This window comes from Suncus etruscus, chromosome 14, assembly GCF_024139225.1.
Source record: "Suncus etruscus isolate mSunEtr1 chromosome 14, mSunEtr1.pri.cur, whole genome shotgun sequence".
Lineage (NCBI taxonomy): Eukaryota > Metazoa > Chordata > Mammalia > Eulipotyphla > Soricidae > Suncus > Suncus etruscus.
This window is the reverse complement of record NC_064861.1, coordinates 34001791-34021523: the sequence shown is the minus strand read 5'-3', so window position 1 is coordinate 34021523 and position 19733 is coordinate 34001791. Positions and strand designations below refer to the sequence as shown.

At 37.4% G+C, this 19733-nt stretch overlaps 1 protein-coding gene across 3 annotated transcripts in view; it reads right to left on the bottom strand.

Moving 5' to 3' along the window:
- RAPGEF6 (Rap guanine nucleotide exchange factor 6) overlaps nt 1-19733 on the bottom strand; it is a 210760-nt gene that overhangs the window by 39226 nt on the left and 151801 nt on the right. For 2 of the 3 annotated variants that reach the window (XM_049786707.1, XM_049786708.1), the window contains 5 exons: nt 17033-17273; nt 15485-15868; nt 7601-7812; nt 5286-5409; nt 1423-1446 (listed from right to left, as the gene is read on the bottom strand). In XM_049786707.1, the coding sequence (XP_049642664.1) occupies nt 1423-1446; nt 5286-5409; nt 7601-7812; nt 15485-15868; nt 17033-17273 (985 nt within the window). The remainder of the gene's footprint in view (nt 1-1422; nt 1447-5285; nt 5410-7600; nt 7813-15484; nt 15869-17032; nt 17274-19733) is intronic. The other variant, XM_049786709.1, reaches the window with a different exon arrangement.

Here is a 19733-nt window from a genome sequence, read left to right as displayed (position 1 = left end):
TCCAAGTATTCTTTGTAATAGCATTGCCAATAATAAGTTCTATATTCAGAAGAGAACTTGAAAAGACCAAAACAAATGCATTACATGGAAATATTACACAATAAACACAGAGGAAGAAGAAAGTAGAAACTCAAGTTAATGAAAGCTTCAACAGAAAACAAGACAAACTTCATAAATAAGACAAATTCATGTTAAAAGTGGCTCATATTCTTCTTAAATGTAGTTTTAAAAGTTTTAAATTTTACTATTTCTTAAACAACTCCTTTATCCACAAAAAACCATACTGATAGAAAATAAAAGTACTAAATGATTTAGAAGATCCTAAACATCCTGAAAATCTAAATAAATACCTAATTATATATAACACAGTTCTGAATGTACATAAAAACGGTGATTAGTTTTTGATTCTAAAGTTTTGAGATAGGGGAAACTTCAATAGTGAGTGGTTTGAAATAAAATTTAAACAATTCTGTAGGTCTCATGGCATTAATGAATTTGAGGATCTGAAATATTTAATAATAGTTTTGACAAAAGATGGGGACCGGAAAGATAGCACAGCGGTAGGGCATTAGCACTGTATGCAGCCTACCCAGGACGAATGGTAGTTCGAATCCCAGCATCCCATATGGTCTCCCGAGCCTGGCAGGAGCGACTTCTGAGCACAGAGCCAAGAGGAACCCCTGACTATCACTGGGTGTGGCCCATAAAAAATAAGTTTTGAGAAAAGCTGCTTATTTTGTAAAACTGGTAAGAAAATTAAAGCTCATAATTTAAACTTTTCATCCACTTTATGAATGCACATATCTAGTACTACTCTAATAGTATATCAACCAGTAAATTTTAAAAAGGTGGACATTCTGGGGCTGGAGCAATTGACTGTACAGTGGGTAGGGTACTTGCCTTGTATGGAGCTGACCTGAGTTTAATCCCCAGCATCCATAAGGTCCCTTGATCCACCAGACCTGAGCTTCTCTATGTGTGACCTCAAAACCAACCACCATCACCACTGGAGTATCTATATGTATGGGGTGCTTAGTTAAATAATTTATATAAAGTGCTTAAATAAGTAATTAAATACTAATTTAATATTTATAACTATTTAATAGATGATACTAACAAAACAGTTTATATAAAGTGCCTAAATCAGTGGCTAGCAGTACATAAAAAAACTTAATATAACCATTTAACTGGCCTTGCTAAATTAAAAGGGACTATGGGACATCAACAATAAAAAAATAAAGGAAAAAAGGGCTAGTTTTGTCATTACTTTCACTTTGTTAGCAAAAGGCATTTATCAGGAATGTAGGTTGACAGAGTTAATAGAACGCATGCTATCTTATGTGCATGCATTAAGAAAAAGGATGCAGAATATGTTAAGAGTTGCACAACCTTTATTACAGTTGCATTCACCTCTACACTTACCCCAGACTTCGCCACCTCTTCTTCCTGTAAGCAAGAGCCACAAACATTGAAGCATGTGTTTGAATAGGAAAGCACATAAAAAAGACAACAGTTCAGAATCAGAGAAACTATGGAGACAGAATAGAAAAGAAATCTTTTACTAGGAAGAAAATTATAGTTTACAATAAAATGACTTTTATGGAATGCAAGAAAAAGTAGAATAAAGTATGATTGTGGACTGAAAGTCAAAATCCCTCACATTAAGAGACGTAGTAAGCTTTGAGAATATTTTAAATACCCAAAAGTATTTAAATACAAAGATGTTTTATGATAAAAAGAAATACTCATTAGCTATACATTCTGAACTGAGTTCAAAGTTATTTTGGTAAGAAACTGTAGGAAGGAAAAAGTTCAAGCAAAAAGTTTTTCAAATTTCTAAAAATTAGTTTTTGATTTTTCATAGGTGCTATTATCTGGCAGAACTGGGGAAAAGGATTGGAAGGGATTCAGGGTCACTATAAAGTTGAACAGCTTTTTTGTTTGTCAATTTTTTGGTTCACACCCACCAGAGTATTCAAGGCTTGCTTGTTTATTTTTGTCTTTGGGTGTATCATACCTGTCAGTGCTCAGGGCTTACTCCTGTTCTGCACTCAGGAATTACTCCTGATGGTGCTCAGGGGACCATGTGGATGGCAGGGATCAAACCAACTTTGCTGTGTGCATGGCAAATGCCCTACTTTCTGTGCTACTGCTCCGGCCCTCAGGGCTTACTCTTGGCTCAGAGATCATTCCTGGTGGGGTTCAGGAGACAGGGGTACAGGAGTTCAAACTGACCCAGACTGTGTTCAAGGCAAGTACCAAAGGCAAGCACTCTCTGGCCTCTTGAACATCTTTAAAAATATTTTTGAGACACTAATTTTAGTGACAAGATAAAATTATAAAAGGACATAATGATTGTCAACTTTCGCTCATAAATTTCCAGCATATTTTATATTATTATATAAGAAGATATGTGAGCAAATTTATGTAACCGTAAAAATATATCAAAAATATTTCATCTTGAGGCCAAAGCGATAGCATAGCACAGTGGTAGGGCATTTGTCCTGCATGCAGCAATACAGGATGAACCCCAGTTTGATTCCCCACATCCCTATGGTTCCCCGAGTGTGACCCAAAACAAAACAAAAAAAATTCATCTTTCTGTGAATATCCTTTCTTTCCATCTCTAGTCTCAATGTCCCTGGATTCACTGAATATGTCAGAATTTTGCCCGATTGTTTTTCATATAGCAAACCAATTATTGTTCAAGTAAGTAGGGTTACTTTGTCTATACAAAATGTTATAGGACACTCAGATGCACAGTACATTTCAGTACTGGTTAACAATTATTATTCAAGAAAATTCCAGACCAATTCTATTACTAAAGAATTTTTTTTATGGGCCAGCGTGATAGCACAGTGGGTAAGGTCTTGCATATGGTCGACCTGTTAAGCCTCGACATCCTATATGGTCGTCCTCCCCTCCCCAAACCCACCGGGAGTGATTCCTGAGCAAAGAACTAGGAGTAACACCTGAGTAATCCCTGAGTACTACCAGATGTGGCTCAAAAACCAAAATAAAAAATATTGTTTTCCCCTATACCATACTACTTAGCCCAGAAAAATCAGTTACAATAATTTCCGTATCATTCTCTTCTTTGCATACTAAAAATTTTATTTTAGGTCACACATGGTGATGCTCAGGTCTTACTCCTGGCTCTGCATTCAGAGATAACACCAGGCAGGCAGGAATTGAACCCAGGTCAGCCTCATGCAATTCAAGTGCCCTACTTGCTGTACTACCACGGCAGCCTTTTATTTCTGAAACATAAAATATTATTATATTAGCAATTGGTTGGCATGGCCACAAACTCAATAGGTCTTCAGAAAATAAAGTAGAAAAATATAAAAATATGGGGGCCGGAGAGATAGCATGGAGGTAAGGCGTTTGCCTTTCATGCAGGAGGTCATCGGTTCGAATCCCGGCGCCCCATATGGTCCCCTGTGCCTGCCAGGAGCAATTTCTGAGCCTGGAGCCAGGAATAACCCCTGAGCACTGCCAGGTGTGACCCAAAAACCAAAAAAAAAAAAAAAAAAAAAAAAAAAAAAATAAAAATATAAATGAAAGTCCAGATACTGTAACAGGAAAGTAGAGGGGGGGCACTAGACATACAACAAAAACAAAATTTGAAAATACACAATATTCCACAGCATTTATTTTGGTCCCTAGTTCTGTTTTATGTTCTTATACTATTGAGCATTTCTTATTACATACATTAATCTTCAGGAATAGAACTTGAAAGGTCTGGGAAGAAAAAAATCTCAACCCTTTCCAGATCTCTAAAACTAGTAATAACCAACTAAAAAAAGTGAAATTAAAAAAAAATAAAAGTGAAGCTACCCAACAGTGACCTAAACAAAACAAAAAAGCCCAATCTTGGTACACTTTATTCTGTTTGGTGATAAAAACTCACTTCTGACTTTTATTTTATTTCTTGTGCCAAAATTGGCAGTTCTCAGAGTTTACTCTTGGCAGGTCTCAGGGTACCATATAAGATGAGAGAGAAAGAACACAGATAGGCTGCATGCAAGGCAAGTGCCATAAGGCTGTACTATCTTTCTGTGTCCCCTCATTTCTGACTTTTAAAACAACATTTTTGTTTTCATTTTAAGACACTGGTAATTAAATATGCCTCAATAAATACTTCATTTAAAAATTTCTGAAGTTATACACAGAGGCCAAGGAAAAATGTCAGTCCAAAAATTAAAAAGTATTAGTATCTACCATAAAAGTTTAAAAGCTACTGGGAACAGACTATCATAGATTATGGGGTGCTGGGAATCAAACCGGGGTTGGCTATGTGAAAGGCAAGTGCCCTTAATGCTGTGCTACTGCTCCTGCCTTCTAAGAAATAATTTTAAAAACATTCTTAGGAGGTCAGGATAATAGGAAATACTAATAATTTATATTTTAATTATAAATGAAAGATGCTTAATTAAATTTACACTAAGGCCAAAGAGAAAGAGTATAGTTAGTATGGCACTTGCCTAAGCTGACCTAGGTTTGATCCCTGGCATCCCATATGGTCTTCTGAGCACTGTTAGAAATGATTCTTGAGTGTGGAACCAGGAGTAACCACTGAGCATTGCCAAGTAAAACCCCCAAATCAAAACCAAACAAAAAAATTGCACTTTCTGGATTCTATTAAAGAATTTACATAGAAATAAATAGCACCAAGTCTTGAAAAAAGAACTAGGGACTGAAGAGAGTACACCGGTAAAGGGACCTTGCATTTAGATATCCTAGTTAAATCCCCAGCAATGCATAAAGACCTTAGAGCACTGGCAGATGAGCACTATGAGCACTGCCAAGTGTGAACCAAGAGGAAGGAAGAAAGAAAAAAGAAATATATCTGATATGAGTATGAATTACATAGAAATAGTTCAAAATATATTTAGTAAACCTTAGAAACCAGATGAAAGCATCTGTCCTTTAATAATGCCAATAAAGATCAGTTAGTTAATTTTTTATATATTAGTTAATACTTTAAGCAACAATTCAGAACTATCCAAGTATTCCCAAGAGTAACACAAATTAAGTTCAAACATCAGCAAATTATGTAATTGAAAATTTAACCCAATTTCTCTGAACTTTGTTTTCTTCATATGTATAAAGTTCAATACTAATGAACCTTAAGGTTACTATGATAAATACTTTGAGATTGACATATTGTAAAGTATTTAGTACACTGCATAACAATGGAGTACAGTCAGTAAGTGATAAACATGATTATAATTTTATTACCCTTGATGCATTCTGACATTTTCACATACCACAATCCATACCTCTGCCGGAACATCATAGCTGGATCCATGTTAGCAGAAGTCATTCGAACAACTTGACGGATTTCCTTGGCAATCATTCTTAGCTTCTCAAAGTTCACTAAACCATCTACTTTGGAGTCATTTCCTATAGAATAGAAGTGATTTTAAAACTTTCAACATTAAGAATCAATAAAAGGGGGCCAGAGGACTAGCACAGCAGGTTAGGCATTTGTCTTACATGCAGCAGACCTGGGTTTGATCCCCAGCATCCATGTTTCTGAGCCTGCCAGGAGCGATTTCTGAGTTTAGAGCCAGGAGTAACCCCTGAGCACAACCTCCGACAAATTAATAAATCCATAAATTCTAATTCTAGGGGATGATCATGGGAGAAATTCTATTACTATAGAATTATAAATATAAGAAAGTAATAAACTACACAGTTGCTAAGATCTATTTTTATGATTATCCCTATAAACTATAAAGTTCCAGAGCTAGGGAAGGAACTCAAGGGCTGAATGCATGCTTGTACCTTGAGCCATTTGGGCCATAATTGGCACGGTCACCCTTAAGCATTGCTAAGTATGGCCCAAACACCAAAAATAGAAAAAAAAAGTGGAGTGCCTCAAATATAACTCTTAAGAAGTTCAGACTACGTTAGGCAGCTACCAGCATTGATTCTTTTTGCAGCAGGATACAGTACTCGAATATTTAGATTTTAAGGTCAGAACATATCAGAAGCCAGAGAATATTAAATTTTAGGGAAGGGGTGGTGAACAAGTTCGACACAAAGAGCCAAAATTTTAAACTGTGAGAGTCAGAGAGCCACACCACACAGTGACCTGCCAAAATAAACACTCACACAAAAGCTTCTAATTTTAACAATAATATATTAAACACATATTGCATTTTGCCATTTGGAGTGAGGGTAAAAATCCTGCAGTAATGGTGAGGGTGTGCTGCGTCCTCCACACTAAGAACTAATGGCAAGATGGGACCCAACATGTGACACACGGGTCCCCCCACTCGCTGGCCCGTGCAGTGGCTTCTGAGGGATGGGAGATGGGATGACGCAGCCTGGGAGCGGGACTCTGCATTTGGAGATCTCTCCTCAGAGGTCCCTCCTCAGAAGCAGCAGAACAAAATCCGAACTTGGCAAAGAGCCACAGTCTACAAAAAATGATGAGGCAAAAAGCTGCAATCATTTTGGCTGGGAGCCACATGCTGCTCAAGAGCCGCGTGTTTGCCACCCGTTTTAGGGGTACAGTTGGCAGGGCATGTACACTGATTGCAGTCAACTAATCTCTGGTACCACATATTTTCCCCCAAGTCCCACAAAGTGCTGTTCTTCCTGGCTCTGTGCTCAGGGATCCTTCCTAGAGGGTCTGGGAATCATTAGGATATCAAACCCAGGTAGGCCGCATATACTTACCCGCTATACTAGCATTTTATTTTATTTCTTTTTGAATTTTTGGGCCACACCCAATAATAACCCACACACTCAGGGGTTACTCCTGGCTATGCACTCAGAAATCGCTCTTGGCTTGGGGGACCATATGGGACGACAGGGGATCAAACTGCGGTTCATCATAGGTCAGCCATGTGGAAGGCAAATGCCCTTTTGCTGCACCACTGCTCCAGCCCCCTATAATATCATTTTAGTCCTTAATATATATATGTGTATATATATATTTGTTTGTTTTTAGATCATTTATCCAGCATTGCTCAGGATTTACTTCTGCCTCTACATTCAAGGGATGGAATCTGAGTTGGCCACCTGAGAGGAAAGTGCCCTAACCGCTATACTATTTCTCTAGCCCCTTCAAATTTGTTAACACTGCAAGTTTTAAATTTTTTGGTTTTTGGGTCACATCCGGCAGTTCTCCGGGATTACTCTTGGCTCTGTACTCAGAAATCCCTCCTGGCAGGCATGGGGGACCATATGGAATGCCGGAATTCGAACTATGGTCCATCCTGGATCAGCTGCATGCAAGGCAAATGCCCTACTACTGTGCTATCTCTCTGGCCCCTAAACTTCTATAATTTGTTCCATTTACTTAGGGTAAAGGTTTAGTGACATGATGATAAATCTTCAAAATACATAAAATAAACCATAATTCTGTAGCATTAGCTGAAGTTAAACATGGTGATTTTCAGGGGATGGAATGATAGCACAGTGGGTAGGCCTTGCATGCTACTGACCTGGCATTCCCTAAGATTCTCTAAGCCTGCCAAAAGTGATTTCTGAGCACAATGCCAGGAGTAACCCCTGAGTGCTGCTGGGTATGCCCCCCAAACAAATGAACAAAAAACCATGGTGATTTTCAAATATAAAGTACCTTCATGTAAAAATGTCATATCTTTCTTGACAACAGGGAAAAGTGGAATAATTGGAGGCTGCATACTTTGACTACTAAGAATATTTCTGTACTTTGCCATATTTCTAGATGGATCAAATATGTCTTGTAGATCTTGGAGATGTTTCTCATACTTGCTTGGTAACTTTTCCCAAGTTCCTCTGAGTCGAGCTACACATGATAAGTTCAGGCCACTGCCAAAGAAGAGAATAGCCAAAGAAAAGAATAAAACATTAGAAAGGGACACAGAGAAAAAGGGAGAGGAATTAAAGAATATATACCAAGTTTCTTTAATAAAGCTAAAATAATGTGCTGGAAAGTTACAGTGAATAGGGATATCATATTGATGATCCAGGTTCATTCATCAGGTTCAAAGAGACATTTTAGGGGTGATAGAAGGGTATGTGTCTCCTATGTGATGCTCAGGAGGCCCAGAGGTTTCTTCCAGTGAATCCTGGCCAACTAGACTGGCAGGTCAGTATGAACATCTGAGGATGTGATGCCAAGAATTATTCAGACACCCCAGTAGTACTAGAGGGCCTTCAGAACCACATCCAGAGGTGCTTAGTGGACTTTATAGAGCTGGGGGTCAAGTTGAGGTTGGTTGCATACCCTGGTTGGCAAAGGCCTTTCCTCCAGTACCATCGTTCTAGTACACTTTATTCACACTGTTCTGTACCATTGATTATGGAGGAAAATAAGACCAAACAGCCTACACAATTAAAATATTTTGGTAAGAAGCCGTGAAAGGACAGAAAGGAAAAACTGAATTGTAAGTAGCTTCAAAATGCAAACTTCCATTACAAAGAAACCATTAGTGAAATAATTATTATACAATCTCATATCATAGTAGCTGGATCTAGCTACCTGGATGTACACACATGTTAAATACTTGTAATACTTGAATGACACAAAATACATGTCATCCAAAAGACAAAATAATCTATAGCAAGAGTTTAAAAGAAAAAAAAAAACAGAAAGGAGAAAAGATGTTTAAAACAAATTAAAACCTAGGATCAGGGCCCGGGCGGTGGCGCTAAAGGTAAGGTACCTGCCTTGCCTGCGCTAGACTTGGACGGACCGCGGTTCGATCCCCCGGTGTCCCATATGGTCCCCCAAGCCAGGAGCAACTTCTGAGCACATAGCCAGGAGTAACCCCTGAGCGTTACTGGGTGTGGCCCAAAAACCAAAAAAAAAAAAAAAAAAAAACCTAGGATCAACCACTATCTAGCCAGAAAATAAACAACAAATATAAAGTTGTTCATGATTGAGCTACAGTCATACAATGTACAAACACCTTCACTATAGTATGAACAAACTTGTCACCATAGGGCTTAAATAAAAAAATTTAAAAAAGAAAATAAAGAATATAATGCAGTGATTTAAGAGTTTAGTAAAGTTGGTAACAAAATTAACTATCTTTTTAATAGGAAAACTGAATCTTTATATTGGCTTTAAGAGGTTCCTTACATTCCTTATCAACTGATAAGTATGTTACAAAGAGAACAAGAATACTATAGTCATAGTGGCAGAAATTGTATGGTCTTGGGGAATTATAGGAATGTTTAAAAAAACATAGCATGGGGGCAAGTAAAAAATGGGACTGTTTATAGCAGATGGCAAGGCGAAACTGAAGCTTCCTCTTTCAATGCCAGGGATCAATCCTGGGATGATTGCATGCAAGACAAGCGCCATCTATTGTCTATTGATCAGGTCCTTTTGCTTTCTTTCAATCTTGACTGCTTGAAGAACCTGAGGGTCAGTGCCCACCACAATAGCACCAGATGCCATGGGACACAGGAAAGATTTGCTCCCCAACATCTAGGGGAATAGACAAAAAAAATTTTTTTGAGGCCATACCTGGCAGAACTCAGGGCTTACTCCGGCTTTACATTCAGGGATAACTCTTATTGAGGTGTGGGGGGATCATATGTGTTATCCTGGGACTGAATTTAGATGGATTTCGTAATAAAACAAGTACCATATTTTCTGGCGTATAAGACAACCTTTGAAACAAAAAAAGTCAACCGAAAATTGGGGGTCGTCTTATACGCCGAGTATATCCCGAAAAATGTTTCAATATGCCGCTAGACGAAAATTGTCTGAAAATAGTCTGAATATTGCCACAAAATGAATTTTCCAACTCGATCCTGCACCAATCACTGCCAGGCTGCTCGGACCGCCTCTCTAACTCAGCCAATCCAAACAGGCTTTTGATGCATGCAAATTAGACAATGTTCTGGACCGGAATCTACACTGTAAAAAGCCTGCTCAGACTGGCCAGAGTCAGAGAGGAAGTCTATGACAGTATAACCTTTGAAGCTTTGCTTGTTGTGATTGGCTCACTGTGATACATCCAGTTGCAGCACAGGAACGTTCTGTCTGATACAGCGAATATAGGCCTAAATCTGTGTTTTAACTGCAAAATTAGGGGGGTCGTCTTATACGCCGGAAAATACGGTACCCTAACCACGATACTACTGCTCTGGCTCTAACGTATATGTAATGGTTATTAAACAACACAGGAGAAACTGAAGTGATATGGGGGCTTTCTGGCTTTGTTCTAAAAATGCTTGCAGAACTCTTACTTGGATAGTCATCCAAGGAGGCTAATTTTATGGAAATCTAGATTTCTAGTTCTCCGTCAGAGCTAAATAAGAAAGTTGGACATAATGGAACAAGAGTTGTAAACAATTTAATTTTGCCAGCATCAAGCTTTCCTTAATAGCTTAGAGCTACAATAGAAAGCTATGATTTCTCCTTCAGGGAATAGGGATGGAAGGCAGTGAGTGTCTGGATACCTCTGCTGCACAGTACACTGCCAAAGACAATTATTTCCTCTCTGGAAGCATCCAGAGCCTAAACATTAGTGCTCCATGACTGAAGTGAGAAAGCAGACTGGTAGAGCAGCATGTAAGATTATAGGAGTGTGGGGCCCGGGAGAGATAGCACAGTGGTGTTTGCCTTGCAAGCAGCCAATCCAGGACCAAAGGTGGTTGGTTCGAATCCCGGTGTCCTATATGGTCCCCTGTGCCTGCCAGGAGCTATTTCTGAGCAGACAGCCAGGAGTAACCCCTGAGCACCGCCGGGTGTGACCCCCCCCAAAACAAAACAAAACTAAACTAAACAAAAAAAAAAACAAAAAAAATTATAAGAGTGTATTAAAACAAAAACCAAAACAAGGATTCCACTGGTTTGGGAATCTAACATTGCCTAGGAACCAGACAAAAAAATCTCAATCATTGAGTACCAAAATCAATAGTTTCATCCACATTACTATTGGCTGCCTGAGTGATGTTCCTCTGGTTAAGAAAAAACAGGTAGAGGGGTTGGACAAAAGTACAATAGGTAGGGTATTTACCTTGCATACAGTCAAACTAGATTCGATCCTGGGCACCACAGATGGCCCCCGGTGCCCTGAACTCTGCCAGTGATCTCTGAACTCAGAGCCAGGAGTAATGTCTGATCAGCACCGGGTATATCCCAAACAGTCCCTCCACCACCCCAAAAAGAAAGAATATGTAAAGTAAATAGTCTGAAGCTTACAAATAAAGGGAAAATAAATAACAGTACAACCTTGAGAAAAAGAAAAAATGTTAGTAAAATAAGAAAACATTCAAAATACAAATTTACATAAGAGGAAGCAGGAAAACATTCAACGAATTTATCTGCATAGGTCTGAGAAAATATTCTATCTCAAACAAAGCTGAGCTGAAGATACTTTAAAATTTTGAGATGGCTCATATTTAAGCAAATTCAGGTGGGGAGCAAAGTAGGAAAAACATTATAACACCATCTAAAGTTCAAAATTTTCCAGTAACAAAATTAAGACTCAGATATATAATTTACAAAAGTTTTAAAAATAGCTGTTATAAGGAAACTCATAGAATCACATAAAAACACACAGAATAAAGAAAAAATCCACAACTGAAGTTTGATAAAAAATATTACAATTAAAAAGAAATGAAACAAACAGATATTCTGGATTTGAAGAGATCAGTCACTTTATCATTAGAAGAAAATGCCTACAGTAACTTTGAAACTGTCTGATCTGAGGTGAAACCCAGTATTCAAATCAGTGGTTTCTGAGGAAGGGAGTGAGATTTAGCAGTTACTGAAAAACACTGTAAAAAATTTTTGGTGATTAAAACTTCAATCTAAGTCTTATGAAGTACAGATGATAAATTGTACTTTTGCTATTTTAATTTTTAAGTAATATTTCTAATTTTGCTATACCTATAACATTTAAAATGTTAATAATTTTTCCTCATAAATATGCTGTAAAACAAAATAAATATTTTTATTAAATGCATATTAAATTGGAATACATTTATAAAAGAAGAGAGAATCAAGGACAAATTGCTAGTTGCAGTTTCTGAGTTTTAAATAAAGGTAAGGCCTGAGTAAAAATAAATGTTGATTAAAGCAAAAACAAAAACAATCGAACGCTGGAAAGAATATACCAGATAAGGCTCTTGCCTTGGTCCCCAGCACTTGATATAGTGCCCCAAACTGCCACAGGTGATCTCTGAGTGCAGAGGCAGAGCCAGGAGTAAGGCTAAAAACTACTGGATGTGTCCTCCAAAAAAAAAAAACAAAAACAAAAACAAAAAAAAAAACCAACAAGCCAAAGAAAAACAAACAAAAAAATTAAAAAAAAAAGAGAAAAAACATATCAAAGACAAGGGAATATGGTGGGTGGGGCCTTTGCAAGTACCTTTTTTTTTTTTTTTTGGTGATGCTCAGGGGTTACTCCTGGCTATGTGCTTAGAAACTGCCCCAGCTTGGGGGACCATATAGGAACGCAGGGGGATCAAACCTTGGTCCATCCTAGGTTAGTGCATGCAAGGCAGATGCCCTACCGCTTCCGCCACCACTCCGGGCCCCAAGTACCGTATTTTTTTGTAACATCAGAAGCATTTTTTTCTCCCCCAAAAGAGCGTCTTATGAAGAGAATGCCACCTGGAGCTGAAACATGAGGGCTGGGAAGAGCATCTAAAAATTATATGCATCTTATAGAGCAAAAAATACAGTAGTTAACCATGGTTTGATCTCTGACACACATGTCTCTTTAAAACTGCCAGGAATGACCCCTTAGCACAGAGCGGGGTGTAATAAGCACCACTGTATATGGCTCCCCAAAAAGAAAAAGTAAAATAGAAAAGAAAAACAAAGAATTCTCAAATCATCAGGAAAAAAAGGTTGTAACCTGCTAATAAGGAACTTGTCCTCAAGGTTACCAGATTTCTCTTATAGCGCAGGACAAAGTGGAATTATACATTTAAAGGGTTAAAAGAAAAAAAAAAAGGCAATCAAAATGTTCCATCTGACAGAGTTATACAAAGAAATTTAGACTTCCCAGAAAAACAAATATTGAGGTTATTCATCAATATTGTCCTATCCTGTCCTATCTTTAAGTAATAAGATTTCTTCAATCAAATGAAATATGACTCAACATTAAATACATAACTCTCTTAAAAAGGTACATCTACATACATATATAGTTAAACCCTGAACTCAATGAGGATGTTACACTAACCCAGTGGTCAGCAACCTTTTTTTTCAACTGAGCCAAATCTTGCCAAAACCATGAGTGAAATTTAGTTTGAAAGCCACACAGGGCGCGCACTGACAGAGTCCTGACTCCTGGAGCAGCCGCCCGGCACACAGAAGAGCCAAATTAAAAGTGTAAAGAGCCACATATGCCTGCGAGCCGCAGGTTGCCGAGCACTGCACTAACCAATTAATATAAACAATAAAGAAGAGAGATAGTATAAGAGAGTAAGGCACTTGCTTTCATGCTGCTGACCTGGGTACACGTATGGTTCCTAAGTACTATTAGATATGATCCAATAACCAGAAACTCTCCCCCGCCAAAAAGAGAAAATGTTAGACAAGATTATAAAAATAATAATTATAGTTACTATAATTAGCTCATAACTACACTACAAAACACAAGGTATGAATTTTAAAATATCAATTTCAGTTTTCACACAAAAATACTAGTTTGAAAAGACATTTGCACTTCAAAATTCATGGCAGTATTATTCACAATAATCAAGATCTGGGAGCAAACCAATTGTTTAAAAACTGATAAATGGATAGAGAAACTGTGATATAGATATACAACAGAAAACTATTTGGCTATAAACAGCACTCAGTATAGTTGTTAAGATCTAGAATCAACCTACATGTCCAATAAGAGATGACTGGATCATTAAGATGTGGTATATATACACAATGGGATATTACACAGCTATAAGGAAGAATGAAATCATGTGATTTACTATAACATGGATGGAAATGGAAAATATGTTAAAGACAGAAGGAGGAATATAAACAGAGGATGTTTACTTACATGTTCACTTACATGTGGTATTTAGAAACACTGGATGAAGGAATGCAGGAGCCTAAATTAAGGGTGGGTACCTAAATTGTCCTTGTTCTCATAGTATAGGGAGGAGAAAGGAAGAAGAGAAAGACAGATGAGAAATAGGAGGGGCCCAAGCAATAGCACAGTGGGGAGGGCATTTGCCTTGCATGCTGCCGACTTGGGTTAGATACCCAGCATACCATATTGTCCCCCAACCCTGCCAGGAGTAATTTCTGAGTGCAGGGCCATGAATAATCCTGAGTGCCACTGGATATGGCCCAAAACACCAGCTCCCTAAAACAAAAATGAATCAGCAGGGGTTAGGTGTCAAAGGGATGCAGGTACATCAGTGATCAGTGGTGTTAAAGAATGATAGGTCTAGAAAAAGAGAAAAAGAAAAATGACAGATCTAAATATCCAAACTACAAAGTCAACACTGAAATCATGAGATCCAAATCTTTTTTTTTTTTTTAATGAAATCCAAATTTTAACAACAGACCTAGTATCTGTCAAGATGGCACCTACATGTACAACAACAGATTGGGGGTGGGTGGGGAGGAAGAAAGGTGGTATGGGAGGGAATTTGTGAACAATTTGGTGGAAGAAAGTTGATATCAATTGGCATTGGAACCACTGTATGTCTAAAATGCAACTATGAATAACTGGAAATCATGGTGCTTTAGTAAAACAAATGAAATACTTATATTATAAAAAAAGAAAAAATGAAATAATGTATTGTGTTGCTACATGAATGGAACATGAATAGAACTGCAGGGTGTCATGCTGAGTGGCCAGTGAGAGCAGATACAGAATGATCTCTCTCATATTTGGGACATAAATAAACAGTATGGTAATCATAAATGGTTAAAGACAACAAATCATAAATGGTTAAAGACAACAGAATCTGAGAATTGGTTTACAAAACTGAGCTTACTAAGGGGTGAGTGGTGGAGAGTGGTTGTGAGGGGACCCTTAAAATGGTAGAGGGAGGCAGACACTCTAGGGGGGAGGGTGTGGTACTGGAAAAATAAAAACTTGACAACTTATCATTTAACAGCATTGGAAAATCACAGTGCTTTAAATTATTAAAAAAATGGTAGTTTTTTTTTGGTGTGGGGGGGGGGCGTTTAGACAATGCCTGTCTATGCTCAGGTTTGCTACAGGAAATGCTCAGAGGACTATCTGGGATGCCAGGGAAGGTTGCACAGTGAATGGGGGTTTTCTTGTTATGACTGAAACCCAACTACAATTATCTTTGTAATCACAGTGTTTAAAAAAATTATTAAAAAAATAAAATAAAAAGAAAAATTTAACTGGCAGATTAAAAAAACAAAATAAAGATATCATCTGAATGAAAAATATACTAAATTAGCAACACTAACAAAAAACATTTTGGTTAAGCAGTTCTTATCCTAGCCATTTGGTATCTGAACAGAAAACAGGTTCAGGTTCAATATGCCAAAAATATTTACAAATTATCTATACAAACTTACCTTATTATTGCAAACATGGAATTGAAGTTCTTACATTCCCGACAATGAAGTGCAATTTTAATAAAATGTTTAATAATCTTCATTCGTTTAAGTTGATTTGATTCAGTTAAAATCTCTGAGGCAACCCAGAAAGTTTCTTGGTTTACAATGTCCTCGAACTCTTTCAAATGAGTATTTCCTGTTTTGGAATCTAACTTAAAAAGGTCATCAATGTATTCAGTAGGCTCAATATTTCGGAACAAATCAAAGTCTCTCATTGACAGTTGAGTGGCCAATTCAATGGTACTAAGCTGCAGCATGGATAGCTGGCTCTCCTTAACTAATTCTTGTGCATCTTCATCAGAACATAAGGTTTCTGTTTCCATGTTATTCTTTAAATAATACCTAAAAAGGAAAAAAATTGCTCTATATCATTTATTTAAGATTTTTTTGGTTTGTTTTTGAGCCACTCCTGGTGATGCTCAGAGATTATTCCTGACTCTGTATTCAGGAATTATTCCTAGTGGTGTTCTAGGCACCATATGGATATCATTACGACCCCTATAATCTGGGTAATTACAATTATTGGTAATTATGCCTATAGGATATACTACTATTTAATTCTATTAACTTTTTTTTTTTTGGTTTTTGGGTCACACCTGGCAGTGCTTAGGGGTTACTCCTGGCTCTACGCTCAGAAATCACTCTTGGCAGGCTCGGGGAACCATATGCGATGCCAGGCTTTGAACTACTGTCATTCTGCATGCAAGGCAAACGCCCTATGTCCATGCTATCTCTCTGGCCCCTATTAACATTTCAAATGTTATACCCATTTTATCATAGAAAGAAATTAAAGTTCAATAGAAACTAAATAACACCCCCAAGTCACACAACAGAATTATAACTTAAATATTGGTAGTCTGGCTCCAGGTAAGTACATTTGATTAGTTAAGTCTGGATCACAGAGATAGTACAGGGGGATAGTAGAGTGGATAGGGTGCTTAACTTGCATGCGGCTGATCCATATTCAACTCCCAGAATCCTTAAGCAGTGCCAGGCATGATCCTTGAGCACAGTCAGGTGTGCCCAATTCCCCAAAAAAGAGTAGTCTGGTTAAGCCTCTCAAACTATTTACAGCCAGCTAAATTGTTTGAAACACTATCTCTGAAATAATGCTGTCAATCAAATGATTTTCAGTGCACATATCAAGCTTTCCTGAACATTAAAAAATTTAGAAAAAATTATGAGTTTTTGGTCAATGCATATATAGTCATTACTACAAACATTTAGAAATTAATATTTACTTAGTAAATTAATATTCACGTAGTTTCCTACTCTGTGAATTACAGAGACTGCATCACAAATTCCAAGACTTCTCTTATGTATTTTAACATTCAACATATATATAGAGACAAAGACAAGAAAAGTTGGAAAGAGAAACCCTACTCTACTTACTTAGAATCCAATAGTTCTAAAACATGGTGTTTCAACTTAAAGTATCTGCTGTAAGTAGTAATTCTCAAAAGCGTAACTACAATAGAATATGGTTACTTTTATAAGTACCCTTACCTTCCATTAAGCTGAATTCTATCAGCTAACTTGGAGAACTGGTCTGGAAGTCTTCTCTGTTTTATGACACCCTCCGGAGTAACAGAAACTTCACAGAGAGAATATGTATCTGATGTACCAGTCAAATTGAATTCATGAACAGCTTGACAAACAACTTCTTTAGCTGTAGTGTCTTTACTAATGATAATGTAGCAACTTTGTTGATCTGCCTTGAAAACTCTTATAACTTGGTCAGGAATATCTAAGTAAATATAAAAACATGCTTTTGTTATTTACGAAAGTTTTTTGGTTATATTTTATGTTCAGGGATCACTCATTGTGGACTCACAGGATCCACATGGAGTGCTAGGGACTGAACTAGGTCATCTATGTAAGGCTTACTCACTGTACTATTTCTCTGGCTCCTAAAGGAAGGATTTTTATTTGCTCATTTTGTGCCACAGCCTGCACTACTTTGGGGAGAACTCCTGGCGCAGTGTTAGGGAGCTGATGCCAGAGATTCATGGGGACTCAACTCAGGATTCCTGCATGCAAAGCACAGCTGCTCAGTCAACTGAGTTATCTTTCTGACCTTTTAGAAAGTAAATTAAACTCTTCAGGAAGCTTTTTTTTTTTTTTGGGGGGGGGCACACCTGGTAATTCTCAGGGATTTATTCCTGGCTATGTGCTCAGAAATCGCTCCTGGCTTAGTGGACCACATGGGACGCCAAGGGATGGAATCGATGTACGTCCTAGGCTAGTGCTGGCAAGGCAGATGCTTTACCACTCTGTACCACCCTTCTGGCCTCTCTTCAGGAAGTTTGAAACATGCTAATCCCTCTAAGTGAGATGTCTATTTCTACTTCAGGGGGCTAACAGACATCAAGCTCATATATTGATAAAACTATCTTCATATTTTTAACCAATGCTTATACAAAAGATTAAAGTTAGGGCTATAATATACATTAATGGGAGTCAATTAAAATTTATTTAATTTAATTAAATAATAATTTAATTTTTATTTATTTATTTATTTATTTTTGCTTTTTGGGCCACACCTGGTGATGCTCAAGGGTTACTCCAGGCTATGAGCTCAGAAATCGCTCCTGGTTTGGGGGACCATATGGGATGCCGGGGGATCGAATTGCGGTCTGTCCTAAGCGCCTGCAAGGCAAACACCCTACCACTTGCACCACTGCTCTGGCCCTTCAATTAAAATTTATAATAAACATTTTAGTGTTATTTTTTTCTACAAAGTAATTTTTAATACTCATAGGCACATACATATTTTCTAATTATTTACATATTTTCCAATTCACATATTTTTCTAATGATTCAAATCCTCAATTATAAACATTTAGGCGATTATACTTTATTATAATCACCTATCCCACTCAAGTTTTTTTGGGTCACACCCAGCGGCACTCATGGGTTACTCCTGGCTCTACGCTCAGAAATCACTCATGGCAGGCTCAGGGGACCATATGGGATGCCAGGATTCGAACCCCTGTCCATCCTGGATCAGCTGCTTGCAAGGCAAATGCCCTATTGCTGTGCTATCTCTCCGGCCCCTCGTTTGTTTTTTAAGGAAGAAAAATAGATTGAGTTAGAGGGTATGCAGTTTTGAAAATCATTTAATCATTTTTATAAAGATCATACCCAGCAGAGCTTGGGGGCTCAGGTTATCAATACAGGCCTGTCAGTTGAGGGTCCCACCACATTTGGAAAAATGGGTTCTGCATATTGTGGTGGTGGGGGTATGGGAGCATTAGGAATGAACTTAGGGTTTTGCATATATGAGGCATGTGTGTCTGTGGATTATAATAGAGATAAAGCTAATGATTTTGCTTGTGATTGTATATTGTTTATCTAGCACTAATTTCTTAGACTTATGCATATTGTTAACTTTTAAAGAAAAAAATAACCAATGTCTTAAAACCATCTGAAGCATAATGAAAGAAGAAAAGTGTAATAACAGAGAGGGGTGGCTGAGGACACAAATAAGGCTAATTCCCCGAGAAGACTCTTAAACATTCAACTTAATATATGTGACTAAATTCCTGGGAGGAGTATTTGCCATATATAGTGAAAATTCTGGATGAGCTGTCAAGTTAGAGAAGAATACTTTACTCAGGTCTCTTTTTAAAGATATATGCCAATCTGTCTTCCCTTGATGTATGCAAAATCCTGAGTAGTCAAATCTCATTTATAAATCTTTTGAATAAATCATTAGGGATTTCTGACCTAAAAGGTTTAAGGTCAAACTAATTTTAAAGTCCATTAAAATCAGAGATGCTACTCTAAGCTAGAAAAGAACTGCAAGTGTATGGAAATTTCAGAGGAACCAGAGCTACTAGACACAAAAGGGCTTCTTTACTGTATTACTGGTATTCTTCCTATTATATTTACAAATGTTAGATCTCACATGCAACAGCAATGCATTTATTACTATTGTATTATTCTTGGTTGATGTTATGTTAATGACAATGCAATAACTCCTACTCATTTACTGGGAAAGCAGCTTATCAAATAAAAACAAGCAGCAACCATTTGTTTAAAAACAAATGATGATAAAATGACATCTGAAAGGCAAGATGTTGCTGTGCAAGAAAAATATTCCATTTAATGTAAAATTAATAGATGGTTCTGATTATATGCCTCTGAAATATAAATTTGGGTACTAAATTCAGCTGATGGGAGAGGTTTTCTGGAGTCTGCACCT